Below are 21,974 nucleotides of genomic sequence, written 5' to 3' on the forward strand. Positions count from 1 at the left end.
TCTACGGAGGTGGAGGGGCGACATGATAGAGGTTTACAAAGTTATGAGGGGCATGGACAGACTGGATAGCAGAAGCTTTTCCCCAGGGTGCAAGAGTCAGTTACTAGGGGCATAGGTTTAAGGTGCGAGGGGCAAAGTTTAGAGGGGATGTTCGAGGCAAGTTCTTTACACAGAGGGTGGTGAGTGCCTGGAACTTGCTGCCACGTGAGGTGGTGGAAGCAGGTACAATAGCAACGTTTAAGAGGCATCTTGACAAATAAATGAACAGGATGGGAATAGAGGGATACCGTCACCGGAAGTGCTGAAGATTTTAGTTTAGGCAGGCATCAAGATCAGTGCAGGCTTGGAGGGCCGAATGGCCTGTTCCTGTGCTGTACTGTTCGTTTTTCTTTGTTATTTGTTCTTTGTTCTTTGAATATGGGCATGATGACAATGGACTGGAATGTTGTAGATGTCACGCCCTGTTTAAAAAGAAGGTGATTCCTGACAACGTAGCGGCCCGCTGACGTTATCAGAGTGAGCCAATGCAAGAGAGTAAGGTATTACGATGCGATAAGACAAATATATGCTGGGAGAAGTGGCAGAGAGTAAAAATCTCAAAATAAATCAGTAGTCAAGGCTAGACGTTGAAAAAATAGTAAAAGGGAAAAACTAAAGTTCCATTATTTGTATGCAGGTAGCATTTGAAAATGCACCGATGTACTGATAGCACAAATAGACATCAATAAGCATGATAAGCTAACCTTCCGAGACATGTCTCCAGCCTGACATAGATTGCCACCTGGATATTGAAGAGTACATGTCATTTAGGAAGGACAGGAGGCTAGGAGAAGGTGAAGATGTGGCTCAGTTTATTAATGATGGCATTAGCACATTAAACAGGGGTAACCTAAGATCAAGAACCCAGGATATGGACGCGGGTTGGCTAGAGATGAGAAATGATAAAGGGAAGACGTCACTTGTGAGAGTCCCTAACAGTACCACATGGTAGGACAGAATATACTGGAAGAAATAATGGGAACTTGACAGAAAGTTACAGTAATTATCATGGGGGATTTTAATGTGCCTGTAGGCTGGAAAAATCAGATGGCAAAGGTAGCATAGATGAAGAGTTCATCGAATGTTTTCAGGATAATTTCTTGGAAAGGCAGGCTCTGGAGCCAATCAGAGAGCCGGCTATACCAGACCTGGTATTACGCAACGAGATTAGATTATTTTATGGCCTCATAGTAAAGGCGCCGTCGGTAGCAAGGATCAGAATATGATTGAAGTTTACATTCAGTTTGAATGAGCTAAGAATGGGTCCAAGTCTAGCATTTTAGGTTTAAATCAGGGAAATTATAAGGGCATGAAAGAAGACATAGCTAAAGGCAACTGGCAAATTAGGTTCGTGGTGGTGCTATGGCCGACATTGAGGGAATATTTCAGAATACACCGAATAGATATATTCGACAAAAAAGAAACATTCCAATGGGAGGACCCACCACCTGTGGTTCCCTAAAAAAGATAGCATGTAACTTAAAGAAAAAGTGTAAGATTGCACAATGATGTATAAGAGGTCAGAAGAATGGACACAATCTAAAACAAATGAAGAAAAGATAGGAGGAAAAATGTAGAGTATTTGAGAAAACTGGCTAGATATATAAAGACAGATTATATAGTTTTGTTTTGAAGGAAAGAGCAAAAGTGAACGTTGGTACAATAGAAAATGAGTCTGATGAATTAATAAGGGAAAATAAGGAGATGGCAGATGAATTGAACTGCTAATATGTATCAGTCTTCACTATAGAGGATACAAGTAGCATTTCAGAAATAGCTATGAATCAGAAAATGGAACAGAGCGTGGAAATCGAGACAAATGTAATCACGAGGGAAGTGATATTGAACAAATTGTTGGAGATGCGGTTTGATAAGTCCCCTGGACTTGATCGACATCATCTTCGGGTCCAGAAGATGCTGCTAGTACGAAGTTCATTGTAATTTTCCAAAATTTCCTCGATTCGGCGAAGGTTGAATTAGATTGCAAAAATAATAAGTTCTATCGTTGATGCATTGATTTTAATTTCCTAAAATTGTCTAAATTACATTGGGAAATAGCGAATGTAACGCCTTTATTCAAGACAGAGGGAGACCAAAAGCTGGAAACTATAGGCCAGTTAGCTTCACATCTGACATAGGGAATATGTAAGAAGCTAATATTAAATTCATTATAGCAGGATACTTAGTCAAATTCAAGGTAATCAGGCAGAGTCAACATGGTTTTGCGAAAGAGAAACCTTGTTTAACAAATATATTGGAGTTATTTGAAGAAGTAACACGTTATAAGGATAAATGGTAAACTGTGGATTTTTTTTTTATTCAATCATGGGATGTGGGCGTCGCTGGCCAGGCCAGCATTTATTGCCCATCCCTAATTGCCCTAACTGAGAGGCTTGCTCGGCCATTTCAGAAGTCAACCACATTGCTGTGGGTCTGGAAACACATGTAGGCCAGACCAGATAAGGACAGCAGATTTTCTTTCCCGAAAGGACATTCGTGAATCAGATGGATTTTTTACAACAATCGACAATGGTTTCATGGCCATCGTTAGACTAGCTTTTTAATTCCAGATTTATTAATTGAATTCAAATTCCACCTTCTGCTGTGGTGGGATTTGAACCCATGTCCCCAGAGCGGTACCCTGGGTCTCTGGGTTACTAGTCCAGTGACAATACCACTGCGCCACCGTACTGTACTTAGATTTCCAGATGGCATTTGATAAGACGCTACATCAAAGATTATTGTTGAAAATAAGTGCTCATGGTACAGGGGAGTAACATATTGGCACGGATGGAAGATTCATTATTGAATGGGAAACAATGGGTTGGAAAGATGCAACGAGTGGAGCTCTGCGGTATCAGTGCTGGGGCCTTAACTTTTTACAGTTGCTACAAGAGATTTTATTTTTGCATGGAAATCTTACAATTCTGTGTGTTTATAAAAAGCTGAAAAAAAAGGAGTTTCAGTTGACTTGGGCACTTGCAAATAGCTGGAATTTTTGGACGTTGACTTTGCATGAAAAACAGTTGCAGCAAGCCAGTCAGGGGTTTTGACCTCCTCATAGCAACACTTTGAATGACAGAGGAGACACACTGTCTGATTACGTGATCAGCCCAGGAAGGCTTTTTGCATTCACTTTGAATTTTAAAAATGAGTTGGACAAAGAGCAGGAATTTGTTACCTATACCTGCCCTGCCTGGAAAGTGAAGAAAAAGACCTATTTTTGCAAAACAAATCTATATGTTGAAAAGAAATCCTGCATTCGAAAGCTGGCAGATTCCTATTGTCTCCTGTCACTGAAGAATTCCTGCATCCAGTATGGTTCATGTTGCCTCCTGCGTTTTTGGAAATTCTGAAATCTGAACAAAACTTCTAGTGCTCTATTCCTGCAATGAGTCCTGCGCAGACCTGTTGCTACAACAGGCTGAATGATCTTTGTGACTCCTGCTGCATTCGAATTGCCTTGAACGCCTAGACATATAAGATTGCTCATCAACCTCGCCTTCGGAGTGTCAGTACTGAGGGAGTGCTGTTCGCTTCGGGGTCAGTACTGAGGGATTACTCCACTGTGGTGGGGGGCAGGGGGTGTGGGGTGGGTGTCATTTTTGAGGGAGCGCTGCAGTGTCGAAGTGTCAGTACTGAAGGAGTGTGCACTGTCAGTGGATCAGTACTGAGGGACTGTGCCTTGCCAGAGGAGCAGTGCTAAGGGAGCGCTGCACTGTCAGAGGGTCACTTCTGAGTGAGCGCTGCACTGTTGGGGGGTCAGTACTGAGGGAGCGCTGTCTGGTTTGTGGGACAGTACTGAGGGAATGTTGCATTGTTGAATGTGCCGCTTTGTGAATGAGACATCATACTAAGGTGCTGTAAACTGGTTCACGAGGAGGGAAAAATTCCATGACCCTTACTCCCGCTGTGATGACTTCGGTTGCATCAAGACTACCTAATTTCCTGTTTCCCCGTACCTTCCATCCAAGGACAGATCATGCTCGAAGGACTGAATTACCTCCTTCAGTTTCTGTGTAACAGATTCTAGGGGCTGAATGGCCGAAAGCTGCTCCTGTGCAATAGGCTCGAGCGGGCTGAATGGCGTCCTCCTGTTCCTCTTGTGTGAAACAACCGGGTGGGGGTTGCGGTATAGGTGCTGAATGGGCATGTTCCTGCTCCTGTGTAACGGGATCGAGATCTGAATGGCTTTATCCTACTCTTGTCTTAGGGATTCGAGGGTTTGATCGGCCTTCTCTGGTGCCTCTGTTGTCGGCACAAAGAACTGTCGGCACAAAGGCTTCCTCTTGCTCCTGTGCATCAGGCTGAATGGCCTCCTCCTCTTCCTGTGTAGAAGACTCGAGGGGTATGAATGGCCTCCTTCTGTTCCTGTGTAACAAGCCCGAGGGGCTTAATGGGTCTCCTCCTGTTCCAGTATATCAGTCTCGAGAAGGGGTTGAATGGCCTCCTTTTCCTGTGAAACAGGGTCGTGAAGGGGCTCAATGGGCCTACTCCTGTTCCTGTGTTACAGGCTCGAGGGGCTGAATAGGCCTCCTCCAGTTCTTGTATAACAGGATCAAGGGGCTTACTGCAATCCTCCATTACTGGTTCGAAGCACTGATTGGCCTTCTCTTGTTGATCAATTCAGGCTAATTGGTCAAACATGTTGTGCGGCAGTGAATCTCTCCCTCTGGTTAACTCTGCCCTTGTCCGATCTCTTCTCTCCTCTCTTCCCTCCCACGGAACAGCTGAAGACTCTTCACAGTGAGATGGTGAGAGACCGCCTGGAATAAAAACAAGAAATGCTGGAACCACTCAGCAGGTCTGGCAGCATCTGTGAAAAGAGAAGCAGAGTTAACGGTTCGGGTCAGAGACCCTTCTTCGGAACCCACTGGAGTTTTGTTGCCCGCAGTCCCAGTTCTCCGTGCTTTACACTGAGAGGCTGAAGCTCAAGGCGCAGAAGGACGATGACTGAAATCTACTCTTCAGAACAGAATCAGCTGAAGAACATCACTGAAAATAAACATGAGATCTAGAGATGGGATTGATTGGTGGTTGAATAGGAAACCTCATTGTTGGGAGAAAACAGCTTCAAGTTTTCATGATTTAATTAATGTATTCAGAATTGTCCAGTCTTTGGAGTTTTCCAAAAGAATCTCGGAAATAAATAGATTCTATCAGAATGCAGATTGAACTCAATGTCGTAATCTGTTTGTTCATTTTAAAAATACACAGTTTGAGAAATGTGGAAACTTAAATATCCCCGTGGAGATTCCACAGGGTATATATTACAGGCTCTGGGAATGTATCGCCTCAGAGTTCAATCCAGAGAGATTGCCTGCAGTACCTTCGGACAGATAACATCACAGAGAACAGGATTGGAACTTCTTGCAGTATCGAGAAAATATACTACCTATTGCTTGCCTGTTGGTGTTCCTGGTAAGTGACTATAACCATTGAGGTTCTGCAGATCCGTGTGTGAGCTGGTCTCTGGTTTCACGCTGTGACTGATAATGTTACAACCTGATCTAGTGGTGAGTGATATAGAGACACTCGATCTACATTAACATTTTTTTACTTCAAATATCCTGAATTATCTCTTCGGTGTTATTCCATTTTCTCAACTAAAAATAAACCTCTGTCTGTTCCTGACAAGTTTTCTGCATAACCACATTATTACACATAGTGGAATATCGTGTAATGTTGAATTAGACAACAGTGAAAGCAACTCACTGACTGAAGGTATTAGTGGGAGCATCACTTAGTGTAAAATCAAATGGAGGTCACTAATGGGATCCTAGTTCCCATGCATTACTGGGATCCTCTGTCATTGTAGTTTTGTACAGAACGTGGGTCACGAACCGGAGTGGAATACCTGACTCCAGTCGTCATGTATTACAGGGAGCATCTATCACTGTAGTTTTGTACAGAGTATGATTGCACAATCACGGTTCTGTTGCAGAATAACTGCTTCGGGTGACTGATCTCTCTATTCCTTGGAGTTTCCTCTGTATTTTACGAATGTAATGTATTCTAATGGGTGATAATTTTTGCTGAAGTTTGGTGATACGGTTAGAAATTGAAATATATTTGTATTTCTCAATCTCCTATTGAACTGGTCCAACAGAAACATATGTTAACTGCTGACTGATAGTTTAACAGCAGGACTGCTGATGTATAACAGTATTCTAATCCACTTTATAATTACATGTCTTAATCTGTGTATAGTCATTGTAACACTCGTTTTTTTATTCATTCATGGGATGTAGGCGTCGCTGGCCAGGCCAGCATTTATTGCCCATCCCTAAATGCCCGTGAGAAGGTGGTGATGAGATGCCTTCTTGAACCGCTGCAGAGCATTTGGGGTAGGTATACCCACAATGATGTCTGTAAAGTGTACATCTATGGACCTTCAGCGTAAGCATTGGGATATTCAATACTCAACTGATGTCGCTATGGAACCTGTTTTATTCCCAGCTGTGCTGCGTTTGTGTATGGTAAATGGGACATTCTTTGTTCCAATCCTACCGAGGTCCTCTTCTTTACATTATTTTTCCCGCTACTTCGATTACTGTGCTTGATTCCTTCTGTTGCGTTGAACTGGAAACTTCCATCAACCTTGCTTTTAATTTCCAACACTCCCTAGTCTTCACAAGGTCCATCTCTGGCATTCTCTGCCTCTTCCCCTACTTCTAAAGTTCCATTCCAGGGGACTGGCTGTTCACCCATATCTACTGTACTCCCACTGACTCCCACAGTTACATTAATTATAGTGCCACCGACCCCACGTCTTGGAAATACACGATTCCATTCTCCGAGTTTATCCAGCTCAGTTCCATCGGTTCTAATGATACCATCTTCCACATAAGTGCTTCTGAAAAGTCATCATTTTTCCTCAGCTGAAGGTTCACTCCACTGCAGTTAACAGGGCCCTTGACCATGTCCATCCCATTTGCCACATTATTGCCTTCACCCCCGACCCTCCGTGCCAGGACCACGATAAAGTTCCCCTTGTCCTCATCTTCCAACGTATCAGCCTCCATATTCAACTCACAATCCTCCAACATTCTGCCACATCCAATTATGCCCACCTGCCATGCTATATTCTGCTCCCCTACCGTCCCCCACCCATTATGAAAACATTATGAAACTACACTTTCACTATTTGCCTCCTACATTCCAAGGCCCAAACTCTCCTTCCAGAGGAAACAGGGATCTGTTTGTACTTCTTACAAATTAGTAGTTATATTCACTGCACACAATGATGTCTCCTGGACATTGGGAGAGGAACAAATTCAGATCGAGTTTTTTTTTTTTTGTTGGACTTCCCCAATCTGTCTACATGCATGATCCTGTGCATCCACTCGCTTGTCACTTTAATTCTACATCCCTCGATAACTCGGACCTCTCTAACCTCGCCCCCTTCCACGCTTCCACTGAAGTTCACTTTTAATAAGAATTATATTGTTGTCAGGCTCAATAGGAGATTGAAAACTTCAGATTATGACCATTGCTTCCACTTTCTCGGACGGCCTGTGCTTGTAATGGAGGCTGTCATCCAAGAGTCATTGGGAATGTAGGGGAGGTGCGCTTGTGCTTGAGATGGGGATCACCTACTGGTACGCAGCTGGTAGGCCGGTCCACATCCCTGGAGTTTACCCACAATTCTCTGTCACCTTTCTCGGCTAATGGAACATGTTCCTATTTGCCACAGTGGCCATGTTCCTCTTCCCGCTCTGTTATTAAGCTGTAACCATTTACACCTCCTCTGGACCCACCCTCCGTTCCTTTAATTGTCTCATTCGCCTTGCACCATCATTCTTTTATCATTGAATCATGCCTTTCCTCCATTCAATCAGAGCACTTTCCCATTAATCCCTCTATCCCGAGACCCCACTTTTCACTCTCTTTACCATTGCTGTAAAACTGTTATTCTGCTCTACATTCATGTTCTGATGGAAGGCTATCCACATGAATCATTAACTCTGTTTCTCTCTGTGCAGATGCTGCCTGACTGCTGAGCGTTTTCAGCATTCTCATATTTTTACCAGATTTACAGCGGTTTCATTTTTTTGTTTTTACTCCTGTATTCATGCCTGGTTTATTAACAGGGGTGAGTGGAATAGGTGGGGTGCAAAGTTTCAGAGTTTGAACTCCACAGACTTCTGATTTTACCTTGACAGGTTTACACCCTGAAGTCAGGCTGAATGACAGGCTTTGCTTCCAGTTGGGCAGGGAGGACTCTGGAGATCGAGTCAGGACCAGGACAGTCCAAGCCATGACCCCAGGGTATGGGGAGCTCTCTGATATCAGGGAGTGTGAAATCATGAACTCCGGAGGTGGTGAAGGTGGTGACATCACTTCTCACTGGACTGGTGATTCTGAACTACGGGAAGGGTTTCCTATCGGACAACATGTTCCGAGTCTGGCTTGGGGGATTCGGAGAAAGAATGGCTGGCCCTGTACTCCAGGGACGGGTCACCCATGCTGAAGAGTTGTCAGGCACCTGCGCCAGGGAAAGGTCTGGGGGAGGGAAAGTGATCACAACCACGGGAGGCGGTCTCCCATCCTGGAGTGTGGTCTGAGCTCAGTTAGCTGGATGGGGCACGAGGAGTGTCTGATTCAAGACTCGATGTGGGGAGCTGATACCCTGATGTCCGATCCGCGGGTGTTTTCCAGTCCCACAGGGATTGTCCAGTCCCTGTCGCTTCTGATCACAGAATGTCGAATCCTGTGAGTGTGTTGCGGGGGGGGGGGGGGGGGGGAGGGGGTGTCCAGAACTGTGAGCGGTGCGATAAATCCCTGGAAGGGATCCCAGGATTTAAATGCTGGGGAGAGGGGTTGTCGGTCTGGGTTGGTTGTTCTGATCCTGGGGAGAATCTAACCTCATGGGATTATCAAATCTTAGTGGAGGGTAAGTATCTGATCCTAGAGCATGTGTCAGTTCTGACTGCCAATACCGCTGTCTTTTTATACTGTGTATGTTATAATGGGGATAAACAGCCAGCCAGAGTTAAACATATAAAACAGATTAAATCAGTGCCTTCCAGTCTCATTTAAACATTTGCATTCCCAATGCACCCTTTGCGTGCGATCTGTCTGTCCATCTCCATCCTGACTTGGTAAAATCCGAAACTAGGTTTGGCAAGGGCATCAAAGGTTATCCAATAGATAGGAATGTGTAATTTGAGACACAGACAAATCAGCCATGGTCTTATTTGATGGTGGAGCAGGCTAGAACAGTCAAATGGCCTACATCTGCTCCGAATTCGCATGTCCGTATGTTTGTAACTGGGTGATTTGAAGGTCAGTTGAGATTTATTTTTCGAAATGAACCTCTGATCGCCCTCAAACAAACTTTTTTGGTATTAAAGGCCTTCATTTATTCTTTGCCTCAGACACAGATATGTTTGATCACTAACTTCCAGTCTCTTTTCCCTTCTCTCACGTACAGTTAATTTACTGGCAATTGTGATCCTGTCCCAGGGTAAGTGTGGCCTCTCTACATGTATCACTCACTACCTGGTGGCCATGGCAATGGCGGATCTACTGGTCATTTTCTTGGAGGTCATACTGAACCGGATCAGTTACTATTATTTTCCAGTAACTTTCCTGGACATCACCCCTGTATGCAGTGTTGTCACTGTCCTGGCTCGTGCAGCTGCAGATTGTTCTGTCTGGTTCACCGTTGCTTTCACCTTTGATCGATTTGTGGCCATTTGTTGCGTGAAGCTCAAAGCAAAATATAGCACTGAGAAAACTGCGGCTGTGGTTTTAGCAACAATCTGCATTCTGCTCTGTTTAGAACATGTCCCTTATTGCTTTACATATAAACCTGCAGACATAATCGACAATGTACCGTGGTTCTGTGTTTTAAAGCCAAGCTATTTTACTGAGCCCGGATCAAAGGGATTTGACAGGTTTGAAATGCTTTTAACACCATTTCTCCCTTTTGTTTTAATTCTGTTGCTCAACACTCTAACAGCCAAACACATTTTAGTGACCAGTCGAGTCCGTAAGGTACTGAGGGGTCAGAACAAGGGAGGGAATCACAGTGATCCAGAGATGGAAAGCAGGAGGAAGTCTGTGATTTTACTCTTCGCCATATCAGGTAACTTCATACTTCTGTGGTTGGTGTTTGTTATAGAATACTTATATTACAACATTGCAGGAAGAGATCATTGGTATTACAACGATACTGAATATATATTTCGACTTGTCGGATGGATGCTGATGAATTTAAGTTGCTGCACAAACACATTTATTTATATGGTGACTCAGTCAAAGTTCAGAGAGCAGGTCAAGAGCGCGGTCAAATATCCGTGCACATAAATTATTCAATTAATGAATAAACACAATAACTAAGAGCAGCCCAGAGGCTGTCCCAGTGCTTCTCGTCCATGAATGTATTATTTATCCCCAACTGGCAAGGGGTGACTGACAACCGGATGACCTGAAATACACTGGTGGAGGTAGATCACAAACGCCCAACTGCAGCGAGACAGGAGCCAAGAGGTGACTGACAGCTGAATTACATTAAATCCACTTGTGGGGTGGCTTATGATCACATATAGAATCGAGCAGTGGGGCATCAGGACAATGTCAGTTGTGGTGGACCGGACAGGAAGGAGGCAGGATGATAGTCAAAGTGCTCCTTGCAGGACAGAAGGAGAAACGACAGCCACATTCTCTCCTCCACCTCCATTGCTTCCATTCTCAGTTCCACAACTCTGGTCTGAAAACAAAACTTGCTCTTATGAAAGCTGTTATGTGAGAGCTTCAATTTTTCTTTGAAATCATTGCTTTAAGAGCTGATATTTGAATTGTTGACTGAGTGAAGTGTGCACACACTGCAGGGCACCTATCTACAAGCAACTCAAATGTCAGGATGATTTACGGCTGTCATGTGAATTGACTGTTTTAAAAGTTTGTTTCACTTTTGGATTGCATTCGGTTGCTGCTTGACCTGCCAGAAGGATAGCCAACAACCTCTTTTTCTTCAATATAATTCTTGCATCAAGTGTAATTCCTATTTCCTCATGAAGTTAAAAGAACTTTTAATCAGTTGCAAATCAGATGCATGGGAAATAAGCCCGTGTTGCTCTGTCTGTCTGAAGAGAGGCAGCATTGTATTTCAGGTGTGACAGATTACTGCTGCCTCATGGCTCTGGAAAATCTTTGCATTAAGCTGGCCTGTTGCCTCATGTCTCTGGAGAATCTCTGCATTAAGCTGGCCTATTGTTTCCTGTCTCTGAAGCATGTCTGCATTAAGCTGGCCTCTTGTGTACTTTGCTAGAAGAAGTCCTGAATTTGCAGAAATCCTGCATTTTATTTTAAACAAAGCGACTTTTGCATTGGGTTTGAGAACTGACATCTGTTGCTGTATCTCTGATGGAAGAACTTGTGAGATGCCTGCTGCAGACGAATTGCCTTGAATGCTTACTCAACACAGACTGTTCATTGACCTTGCCTGGATAGGCTTTGTGTGACATCCGACGATTCGGTTCACCGACCTGGAAATATCCTAATAGACTGTGAAAACCCGGTTATTTTATTATTTCTAAGGAACAGTTATAGACGTAAAAAGCCTTTTCCCCTGGTTAGCTGTTTTTGAGTGAATGTGTGTGTGCATGAGGGTTATGAAGAATAAGTAGTTATAATTGTTTTTGCATATAGATTTATGCTATTATTGTTAAAGATTTAGTTTATTGGTAAATAGTTCATTTTTTGTTGTCGAAAGAAACCTAGTGCAGTGTATTTTATCTTGGGGGACAAATAAAGTGTTTAATTTGGCTATTTTCCAGTATCTGGGGAACTTTGTTTGATATGCCTGTTGAGTAGTGGGACTACCAGTCCCGCATTGGACCTAACAAAGCAAAATGCTGGAAATATTTTCCTGTCACTTGATTATTATTAATTGTTTTATTTTGTAGAGTAACTTTATTGAGTCTATCTCCCTTCCTTTCCCCCGCCCTGACACTGGCATCGCTAGCTCTCTCTCTCCCCGAGTCAGATGGTGTTGGGTGGGTGGATTGTTTCTGGAGATGCCCAGCATAGGAGCTAGGGTGCGAGATGGGACACGGGGTGAAGATGCGGAATCGTCAACACTGTTGTCGCAGCTTTGTGGCTGCTGAGATGGGCTGGTCTGAGCCCCTTCCTGACTCCTGTTTCAGCTCATATTGTTCACGGTTCCCTTCCTTCAGGTTCTGTTGCTCACTCCTTGAAATCTGCAGTTATCACCTGACTTCTCAAGAAATGTTTGGCCCCTCTATCCTTGCAAATTACTGAGCAATCAGCAACCTCCCATTAATTCTCAAATGTCCTTGCCTGTGTTTTCACCTTCCAGCACCTTTCCCATCTTTCTTGTAATTCCATGTTTAAATCCCTCCAATTAGGTCACCACCACTAGCACAGTACGGAAGCGACATTTCTGAAAGTCACTAATGATCTCCTATGTGATGCTGATTACTTTAAACCACCTCCCCCACCCCCACCACCACCACCCCTCCCCCACCCAGTCCTTCCCAACCTGGATGCAGCCTTTGGCACGGTTGACCACGCCATTTGCCTCCAACGCCTCTCCACTGTTGCCCAGCTGGGTGTTACTGCTTATGCCTCTTCCCATTCCATTCTTATCTATCGAATCGTATCCGGGGTGTCACTTGCAATGGATTTTCTGACACTTGCTGCATTGTTATCTCTGATGTCTCCAAAGGAAACAGGCTGAGGCTGATCCATACTGTTCACAACTCTGGTGTTAGATCTCATCCCAAGATGCATTTCTGACGACATATCCATGCCATCACTCGCACTGCACATCTCCACATGCCTAACATTGACTGACTTCACCACTGAGTCAGCTACTTTTCTGCTGAAGCCTTCATCTCTGCCTATGTTTCCTCTAAACTTAACTATTCCAAAACATTCATGGCAGAGTTGCACACATGACACGTATTGTCACCTTTGTAAACTGGAGAGCATCAAAGACCCTTGCAGCCTGTGTCTTTAACACATACCATGTCCTGTTCACCCGTCAGCCCCAGTGCTTCCACAATGACATTAGCTCCGTGACAAACAACAACGAGCTGAGGCAGTGGAAGAAACAGAAATTATTCAACCATCTTCTCACATTCAATAACAAAGTGAGATTGAGACTGCACATTAACTCATTCATACGTCACACGTACCTGAATGCCGTGCATGCATACTGCAGGATAATTCGCCCCACTCACCAGGGCCTGTGAAAAACCCTGAGAAAATATGTGCCGTCTGTTTCCAAACTGCATTCACTGTACAGATTGATTCGTGGGATGCGGGTGCCCCTGGGAAGGCAAGCAGAAATTGCCCTTCCTTAATTTCCCCTTAAGAAAGTGCTGTTTGGTCCTTCCATCTTGAACCAGCTGCTATCCCTTTTGGTGAGGGAGCTCCCCCAGTTGTAAATATTGAAGGAGTTACTGGATCTGGCCCAGTTGTGCAGCATTGCGTGGTCGAAAGGTCTATCAAAACTCCCAGTCTGTTTTTACAGAGGCAGTCTGGGCCACTTGAATGTTAGAAGCTGAGGAAGAAATGGCAAGAAAAAAGTAATAGATTTTGTTTCAAAGCTATTATAATCAAAACAATCTGCTTGCTGAAGCTGGATGGCCAAAAGCTATCAGTGGCGCTGTTGGTAAAACGAATGCATTTGGTTCATTCCTTTCTCTTCGTGACTGCTCTTCGTGAACAATGACGTCCAGGGATGGTCTCGTTTCTTCTCAGCGGCCACCATCTTTGGGAGGGGCAAAGAGAAAAATAATTCGAACACAAAACTTCCCAATATGTCAGGATTAAAATATTGAATGTGACCAATCAAAAAAAGAGAATTCAATTGAAAAAAATATATTTTTATGGGATCATTATGTTTCCTAAGTATGGCACTTTTACCCCAGCTACACCTCCGATATTCGTCGATGGAGAGAATCATGCATCACCTCTCTCATTTTGTCTGCCCTCGAACGTTTTCCCTCTCTCTCTGCCCCTCTCACTTTCTCTCTATTTCTGACCTATCTCGCTCTCTCCCTGCACCTCTCACTTTCACTCACTCGCTGCCCCTCGCACTTTTCCCGTCTCCCTGCCCCCTCACCTTTTTTCCCCTTGCCCCTCATTTCTGATCTCTCTTTCGCCCCTCTCTCTCCCTACCCCTTTATTGTTCTCTCTCCTTTTGCCTTTCACTTCCTCTCCCTATCCCCTCACTGTTTGTCACTAACTGCGTTCTCACTTCCCCATATTATTTCTGCCCCTCTCTCTCCCTCCGCCTTTCACTTCCTCTCCTTTTCCCTCTTTTTCTTTATCACTCTGCTATCTCATTTTCCACGCTCACAATCCCTTTTCCTGGTCCTCTCACCTTCGCCTCCAGTCGCTCACTGGTGCGTATTGCTTAAAGGTCTAAATGAGCGAAACATTGCGTGTTCCTCAAATTAAAATTAAACACATGTGGGGCAGTGGCTGATTGTTTCTCTTTGGTTAGAATTGTTTAAGTTGAGGTCACTGGTTTGAGAGCCGAGTTGCTCGCCTTCAAACTGAAATTGAAATTCTTCCATCTTGTGATCGTTACCCCCGGATGATCCTGAACTACGATATCTCTTATTAATCCTTCCTCATTACACATTACTATATTTAAAATAGACTGTTCCCAGGTACGTTCTACAAAGTGTTTCTCTCAGTATGAATCCCTGATTCGCTGGACAAATTCGTCTTCCACCTTACCTCTGCAAATCTGATTTGTCCAGTCAATATGCAGATTAAAATTATCCATGGCAATTATAGCGCCCTTCTTACACGCCTCCATTACTTCCCGGTTTATAATTTGTCCTTCAGTGAGGCAACTCTTCAGGGGGCCAGAGACGATTCCCACCTGTGACTTCTTCCCCTTGCTATTCCTTATTTCCATCCAAACTGATTCCACATCACGATGCATTACACCTATATCACTACTCACTACCGCACTGATACCTTCCTTTATTAACAAAGCTATCCCACCTCCTTTTCCTTTTGGCCTATTTTTTCCCCAACGTCAAATACCCGTGAATATTGAGTTCCCAGTCTTGATCAGCCTGCAACCACGTCTCTATAGTAGCTATTAAGTCAGATTCATTTATTTCTATTTGTGCCATCAAATCTTCTATCCTGCTATAAATTCTGTTTACATTCAGATAAAGAGCCTTAAACTTTGACTTTTTTACCATTATTACTCATTCTGATTCTAATTTCTGCTGCACTCTTCTGCTTATATTTTCTGCCCCTTCCTGTCACACTTTGATGACCCTGCACCTCTGCTGTCTCGGCCCTTATTTGACTTTATTAAACTTCCCTTCCATTGAACCCTCCCCATGACCGCCACCCCCGCCCACCCCCCCACCACTAATTAGTTTAAAGTCCGATCTACAATCATACTTAAAAGATTCACCCATACACTGGTCCCAGCTTGGTTCAAGTGAAGCCCGTCCCAACAGAACATCTCTCTCCTTACTCAGTAATGGTGCCAGTGCCACATGAATGAAAATACATTTCTCCCACACCAATCTTTGAGCCATGTGTTTACCTCTCTAATATTATTTATTCTGCGTCAATGTGCACGTGTCTCATGTAGTAATCCAGAGATTATTACCTTTGTGGTTCCGCTTTTTAATTTAGAACCGAGCTGCTCATAGTCCCTCAACAGAAGTCTTTCCTATTCCTACCTATGTCGTTTGTACCGACGTGGACCATAACAACTGTCTCCTTCCCCCTCCCACGCCAAGTTCCTCTCTAGCCCTGAACAGATGTCCTTAAAATTGGCACCAGGTAGGCAACACAGCCTTTGACACTCCCTGTCTTTGCTGCTAATAACCGTATCTATTCCCCTAAATATGCCATCCCCTATTGCTACTAAATTTATCTTTTGTCCTCTCATTTGATTGAGCTTTGCACCACCTTGCTCTGGTCAGTTCGCTCATCCACCCTGCAGTCTGCGCCCTCGTCCACACCGGGAGCAATATACTCGGACCTATTGACTAAATGCACTGGCTGAGTCTCCTCCAATGCTAAACGCGAGATCACCATACCTTCCTCACTTGCAGTCACACCCCCTGTCCCTGACCACGGTCCAAATGAGATGTAATTAATCTAAGGCTGTGACTGTCTCCCGAAATCCAGTGTCCAGGTAACTTTCCCCCCCACCCCCCCCCCCCCCCCCCCGCCCTGATGTGTCGCACTGTCCGCACCTCAGACTCCAACTCATCAACTCTGAGCCGAAAGTACCTTGAGCAGCCAACACTTGCTGCAGATGTGATCTCCCTGGATCGCACCGGCGTCCATCGGCTCCCACATACTACAGCTGCAACACATCGACTGCCCAGCCACCTCTATTCTACTTAATTAATTAATTTTGATGTTAAAGATTTTAAACGTGAATTTCTTAACTGTACTCTTCAGCTGTAATAACGTCATTGATTTAAACCACTTGGCTAATCAAAAGAGACACGAACGAGATACCCAACAATCATTACCTCTTTTCCTGGGATACCATACCTCGGCTCTGACATGTGGAGAGAGGAAAAAGGGGCTCTCTGCCGCCGCTTTTTATCTCCCGCCGCCGTGCCCTTCTCACGCATGTCCGCTCTCTGCTGGTGGATACTGGTGTTTCAGTAGGTGTCGGAATGGAATAAAAATCACAATCTGCTGGAGAATAATGCACGGTGTCGTCGTTCTTCCGACTGAGCATCAATTGCGTTCTGCTGAGGAATAACTGAAATATTTAGAATTAAAGTGCAAAAACACATTAATTTCTGATCAGATTGTCCTGCTATCCCGACATACTCCAGAATCCTCAGGAATATTGTAGCGCAGTAAAACAACAATATATTGTATCTAGGAATTAGTGTAGATGCAGCACTTGAAACATAATATAAACATTAATATTGACAAAGGCACAAATTCCAACTAAAGCATTGAACAAATGATTTATTAATATTTAAGGTTATTTTCATTGTACATCAACACTTACATTATAAACTGCAGTAATTTGTCCACATCGAGTATATGGCTCTGGAGGAAGCAGTTACAATAAATGCAGATAAAAGAGACAGACCCATTATTGATCGCCTGACGTATTCTAAACCTTCTTTAATAGGATAGGAAAATGTGAGGCGGTTACAAAACGAACTTAGTATAAACTCTTATTAATAAACGATGGTTTTAATCTCTGTGACAGTGTTGGTAATTCCATGCGGAGTAATATATCTCAGTATTTGAGTAGAAAGAGAAATGATCCGAAATCAATTCCGTTTGGTATTTTAATTGAAAAGAAAACACGCACTTTCAGACAAAATATGGAGAAAAGCCAAATCGAGTTATTTCAACACAAAGTAAAATGATGGTTGATTAAAATAAAATGATTTTTATAAAGTAAAATAAAGCACATTCATCATGTTCACACTATTGAAAAACTTCATGCCAATCTCTCAGATTTAACACAGAATATTTTCCACCAGTCTGTGATCCACCTCCAGACATCATACACAGGATTTGAGGCTGACTTTTGCCTGAAAGGACAACAAAAACGACTTGAGAGGTTTACAGCAATGTGAACCACCAAACAAATACATCAAATACAGTATATGATCTGCTCACAATATTTCTGCTTCAATAAGCCTCCAATTCTTTAATAAATACAGAAAATGTTCTCTCTGATACTTTGGAATCACTGACCTTTGAAAACAACACTAATTATCATATTCATATCAGAAACAGACGGGACTGCCCACTGTCAGCACAAATACATGGAACAAATAATAAAGCATTAGTCTTACTGGGGTGATGGAGATGAAAGATGTTGAACTACACAGTCACTGTCCATCGTTGCTGGAATGTCTGGTGTTGTGAACGTGTCACAGTGAACATCCTCATTTTTTTCAGGAATGGAGGGAACCAGCCACGCAGGATCAATGCGGGTCTGAGAGTTGTATACTGTAGAGAGAAAGATTATGGATTAATGATTGGACTGAAAGCGGGTTCAGAGCGGGTCTGAGAGCTGTATACTGTGGAGAGAAAGATTGCGGTTTAATGATTGGACTGAAAGTGGGTTCAGTGCGTGTCATCGATATATGAGTCAATAACGTAAAGGGGACTGGAATTTGTTGGCCTCTGAATATTTTCCAGCTACATTCACCGTGTTGTTAATTTCCATCTGGGTGATAGCAGATGAAATGGATATGCTGAGACTGAATCAGGGTGTTCAGTGTGAGCACTTGAAGGATTTGCAGTGGGAGTGTTAATAAGAGAGATATCACACACCGAATAGCATCAAGATGTCTTTTCTAAAATAAGTCAAGCTTTGTTTAATCTAATTTCCTTTAATCACAACATGAATTTCAATCAATCAGTGGTCTCTGGCAACACCGATTGGAATTAAATTTAAAGCAGTGCCAAAAAGCTGGTGACTGTGGGAGTTTAACTCACCGAGAGTAGAGAGATCACTGCCGGCACTTGTCAGTGTGAAGAGATCATCAGGAGCACTGTCCAGCAACAAGTGACCATCCTGAGTGTCAATGTCTCCAGTCTCAATATCATCATAATCACCCGGAACCAGACATGAGAGGAAATAATGATTTTCACAGAAATCAAATGGTAATACTTCGAATTATATAATTAAATTCCATCTACACGGGCCGACCAGGGTAGATTGCGATATTCAGCTGTAGTGAGATTAGAGGATGGCGAATGGTAGGACCATGTCATGTGGCGGTAGTGGAGTCTTCTTAGGCCAGTGTCATATTTAAAAGACAGCCAGCAATCGATTGAAAGGCAGGAGCTCTGAAGGACATTGGGTGGGAGGACAGACTACGGATTTATTTGGCAGATAGCAGCAGCCAGAGCAAGGGTGACGCCCAGATTTTCTCCTGCTACGCTGAAAGTGCTCATCCAGGCAGCAAGGTCAAGGAGGGAAGCGCTTTTCGCTTGGGACATGTGGAGAAGACCAGATAGGCAGGCAGGGAGGGCATGGCATGAGATTTGGGAGGAGGTAAGCAGCTGTGAGGTCGTCCCACGTAAGAGGCTGCAGTGCAGGAACAGGATCAATGCCATGATGTACTTAAGCAAGGTGAGTGAAGTGCTGAACATTAGCTGGCAGCCTTAAATGTCAGAAAAAATGAAAATGAAATAGGGGAAGGGGAGCCCTCACTAAGTCTGCAACAATGCCCAGGCAGCAGCATTGGCTGTCAGAGGTATATTATCCTCTCTGCGCGGGACACTGGTCAGTCACAGCTGAGCAGTACATTTCCAGTACTGAATGGCTGCATGCAGCAGGCATCCTTGTGGTGCCATGATGGACAGTGAGGCTGCCGCCAACAAAGGAATGGTGTGTGTGTCTATGACAGGCAAATGCCAATGTTAATCTGTGTGCTTGCAGGGGATGTGAGGTCACAATGTGCATGAGAGAAGGACTGGAGGTGCCATTCCATATCTCATGTGATTCTCATGTGCACTAATGGATGAGGGAAAACAAATGTTAGTGAGCAATAAGCACAGCGTTGATGTGGTCATCATTGGCCTCCTGCAGCTCCAGAGAATGAGTAGTCAAATAATATATGCAGCACCCACTCACCATTCTTGTCATGTTCCCAAAGCATTTGCACACATTGTAGAAGAACTTCCTATTGCTGCCTGGACTATGCAAGTCTTGGTGGCCGCATGTATGCAGTCGATGGCATCCTGCATCTCGCGATTTCCCCAAATACTACAATAATTTCAGTCTGGCTGTCCAGATTGGTGTGCAAGTGCATGTATTGGCTCGCCTCTTGAACATGGCATTTGTGGCAATCTTGATGCAGTGATGTGCCACAGACTGGGACATCCAGCAGATGTCTCCAGAGGATCTCTGTAATGATCCTGCGGTGTGATAATTCAGCGCCACTGTGAGTTCCAGTGCAGCAGGAAATGGGAGCCCACCACTTCCCATTGTGTTCAGATCCTCCTCCAGCATAGAACACAGATCAGTGACCGCCTTCCTGGACAAGAACAACCTTCACTGACACTGCTGCTCCGACATTTGCAGGAAGCAGATACTCTAATGTTAAACCCTCTCTGGCGGGTACCCTTTCTGTTCAACACTGTCTGGTATTAATCCGCAGGTCTATGAGGCAGTCTCCATTCCCTCCACACAATCATACTTGCCATGTAATAGCCTTCTAAAACGCTTTTTGCCTCATTTTCCGTCAGAGCCTTTGTGCTATTCGGTATATCTCTGGACCAGCATTTCGTGCTGCAACGGTAGAAGATCGGCTAAACATCTCATTTGGATCATCTAAATCCACAAAAAATGTTTCAGATACTTGGCTATCTGTTTGTGCTGCCACTATACCTCCGACAATGGATCCTGTTTAGCCATTGCTCGGGTGACTACACAAGCAGGAAACATTCCTGGAACTTGTTCCTGTAATTGCTCTGGTTCCATAATTCCTCTGTAATTATACGAAAAACTGATCCTTTTTATTTTCCAAATTTTTCCTAGGAGTCGATCAATCCCCTTTGCTGTCAAACTGTGGACACAGATTTAAGGTGATTGGTAGAAGGATGAGAGGGGATATGAGAAAAATATTTGTCAACCAGAGGGTGATGCGTATTGAGAATTCACTGCCAGGATCAGTGGTGGAGACAGAGACCCTCAATTCTTCTCAAAGCACCTGGACATGCACCCAAGGTGCTGTAACCTGTGGGGCGATGGACCAGGTGCTGGAAAGTGGGATTAGGTTGGGCGGATAGCTCATTCGGCCAGTGCAGACATGATGGACTGAATAGCATGCTTCCTTTCGTTCTGTATTTTTTTCTATGTTCTAACGGCTGCAGTTACCATACCAGATATTAAGTCACTGTCCAGGCGTACTTTATATAAAGATGCGGGTATAGACTCCCGTCTAACTCCGTTAAGTAAAACTTTAGCATTCTAGGCGTTTTTCGGTGCAAACGTTATCCCATTCCCAGTAAGAGGTTTAGGTTGCAGTGTCCAGCTTTCCCTTAGCCATTTCATCTGTTTGACTATTTTTTCAAAAGATATGAATAAAGTGCCTCTACGTCCCTTTCCCCCAATTTAGGAATAGCTTTTATAAATTAAGCAGCTTTTTGCTGGGGCCTGGGCTGAATTCAGTTTCTTCATGACCCGACTTTTCCCTGGATTCAAGACTATCCCTTTGTCTTAGTTCCATCTCTTTTGGGCTAAATTCCGTCTCCTTCTCCTTGTCCTCTTTTTCAAGTTCAAGTTTTCTTAATTCTTTTCCAGCCTCAAGTTTTCTTACTATTATTTCTTTTTATGTTTCCTGTTGAAGCTCCAGTTGACTCAACTGTGACTGAATTTTTGCCAATTCTACTGCATCAACTCACTACGTTCTTGCTCCTCGTCTGCTTCTTCTAATTTAAAATGTTGGACTATTAGGTCAATTATCGCTGCATTTTGACACCTTTTTTTCAATTCCAACCACAACTTTGCCGCCAATTTTTCTCATTTATTCTGAGTTAAAGGTATCAAGCCACTGAGGGAAACATTTTCCTTTCCCTCGAACTCTGCTGCAACTGCTGAGCCATTCTGATGTTATAGACTCCACCTTGTGACACAAGAAAATTGGTTCCCTTTTTTCATAATTGGTGTTAGATTTGAATCCCGACAACAGAGTTTCCAAATAAGATGATTCCAAACCCGACAGCAATTAATATGCTGCCAGACACAAGATCCAAAATTTTATGCTGCCCAAGAGACAAGTAATTAATATGTTTCCAAACACGAGACCCTCAATTCATCTGATTCTCATCTCAGACGAGCCACTCAATTAATATGTTACAACCGTGGCAGGAGCAATGCAGTGTCAATTCAGTCTCGTCACTCCACAGGTCGCAGCATATTATTAAGTTTTCACACCCAATTGGAAAACAGCCAAAATAAACACTCT

General features: G+C 43.7%; 1 protein-coding gene across 1 annotated transcript; it reads left to right on the plus strand.

The window, feature by feature from the left end:
- The first annotated feature begins 9,558 nt into the window (after nucleotides 1-9,558).
- LOC137381134 (neuropeptides capa receptor-like) lies at nucleotides 9,559-10,353 on the plus strand. The gene has a single exon (XM_068053521.1). The coding sequence runs from the start codon at nucleotides 9,559-9,561 to the stop codon at nucleotides 10,351-10,353; it is 795 nt and encodes a 264-aa protein (XP_067909622.1).
- The last annotated feature ends 11,621 nt before the right edge of the window (nucleotides 10,354-21,974 follow it).

Source organism: Heterodontus francisci, chromosome 21 (assembly GCF_036365525.1).
Source record: "Heterodontus francisci isolate sHetFra1 chromosome 21, sHetFra1.hap1, whole genome shotgun sequence".
Lineage (NCBI taxonomy): Eukaryota > Metazoa > Chordata > Chondrichthyes > Heterodontiformes > Heterodontidae > Heterodontus > Heterodontus francisci.

Excerpts from the sequence above, each read along its gene's own strand:
- LOC137381134 (XM_068053521.1), top strand. The coding sequence starts at position 9,559 with ATGGCGGATCTACTGGTCATTTTCTTGGAGGTCATACTGAACCGGATC.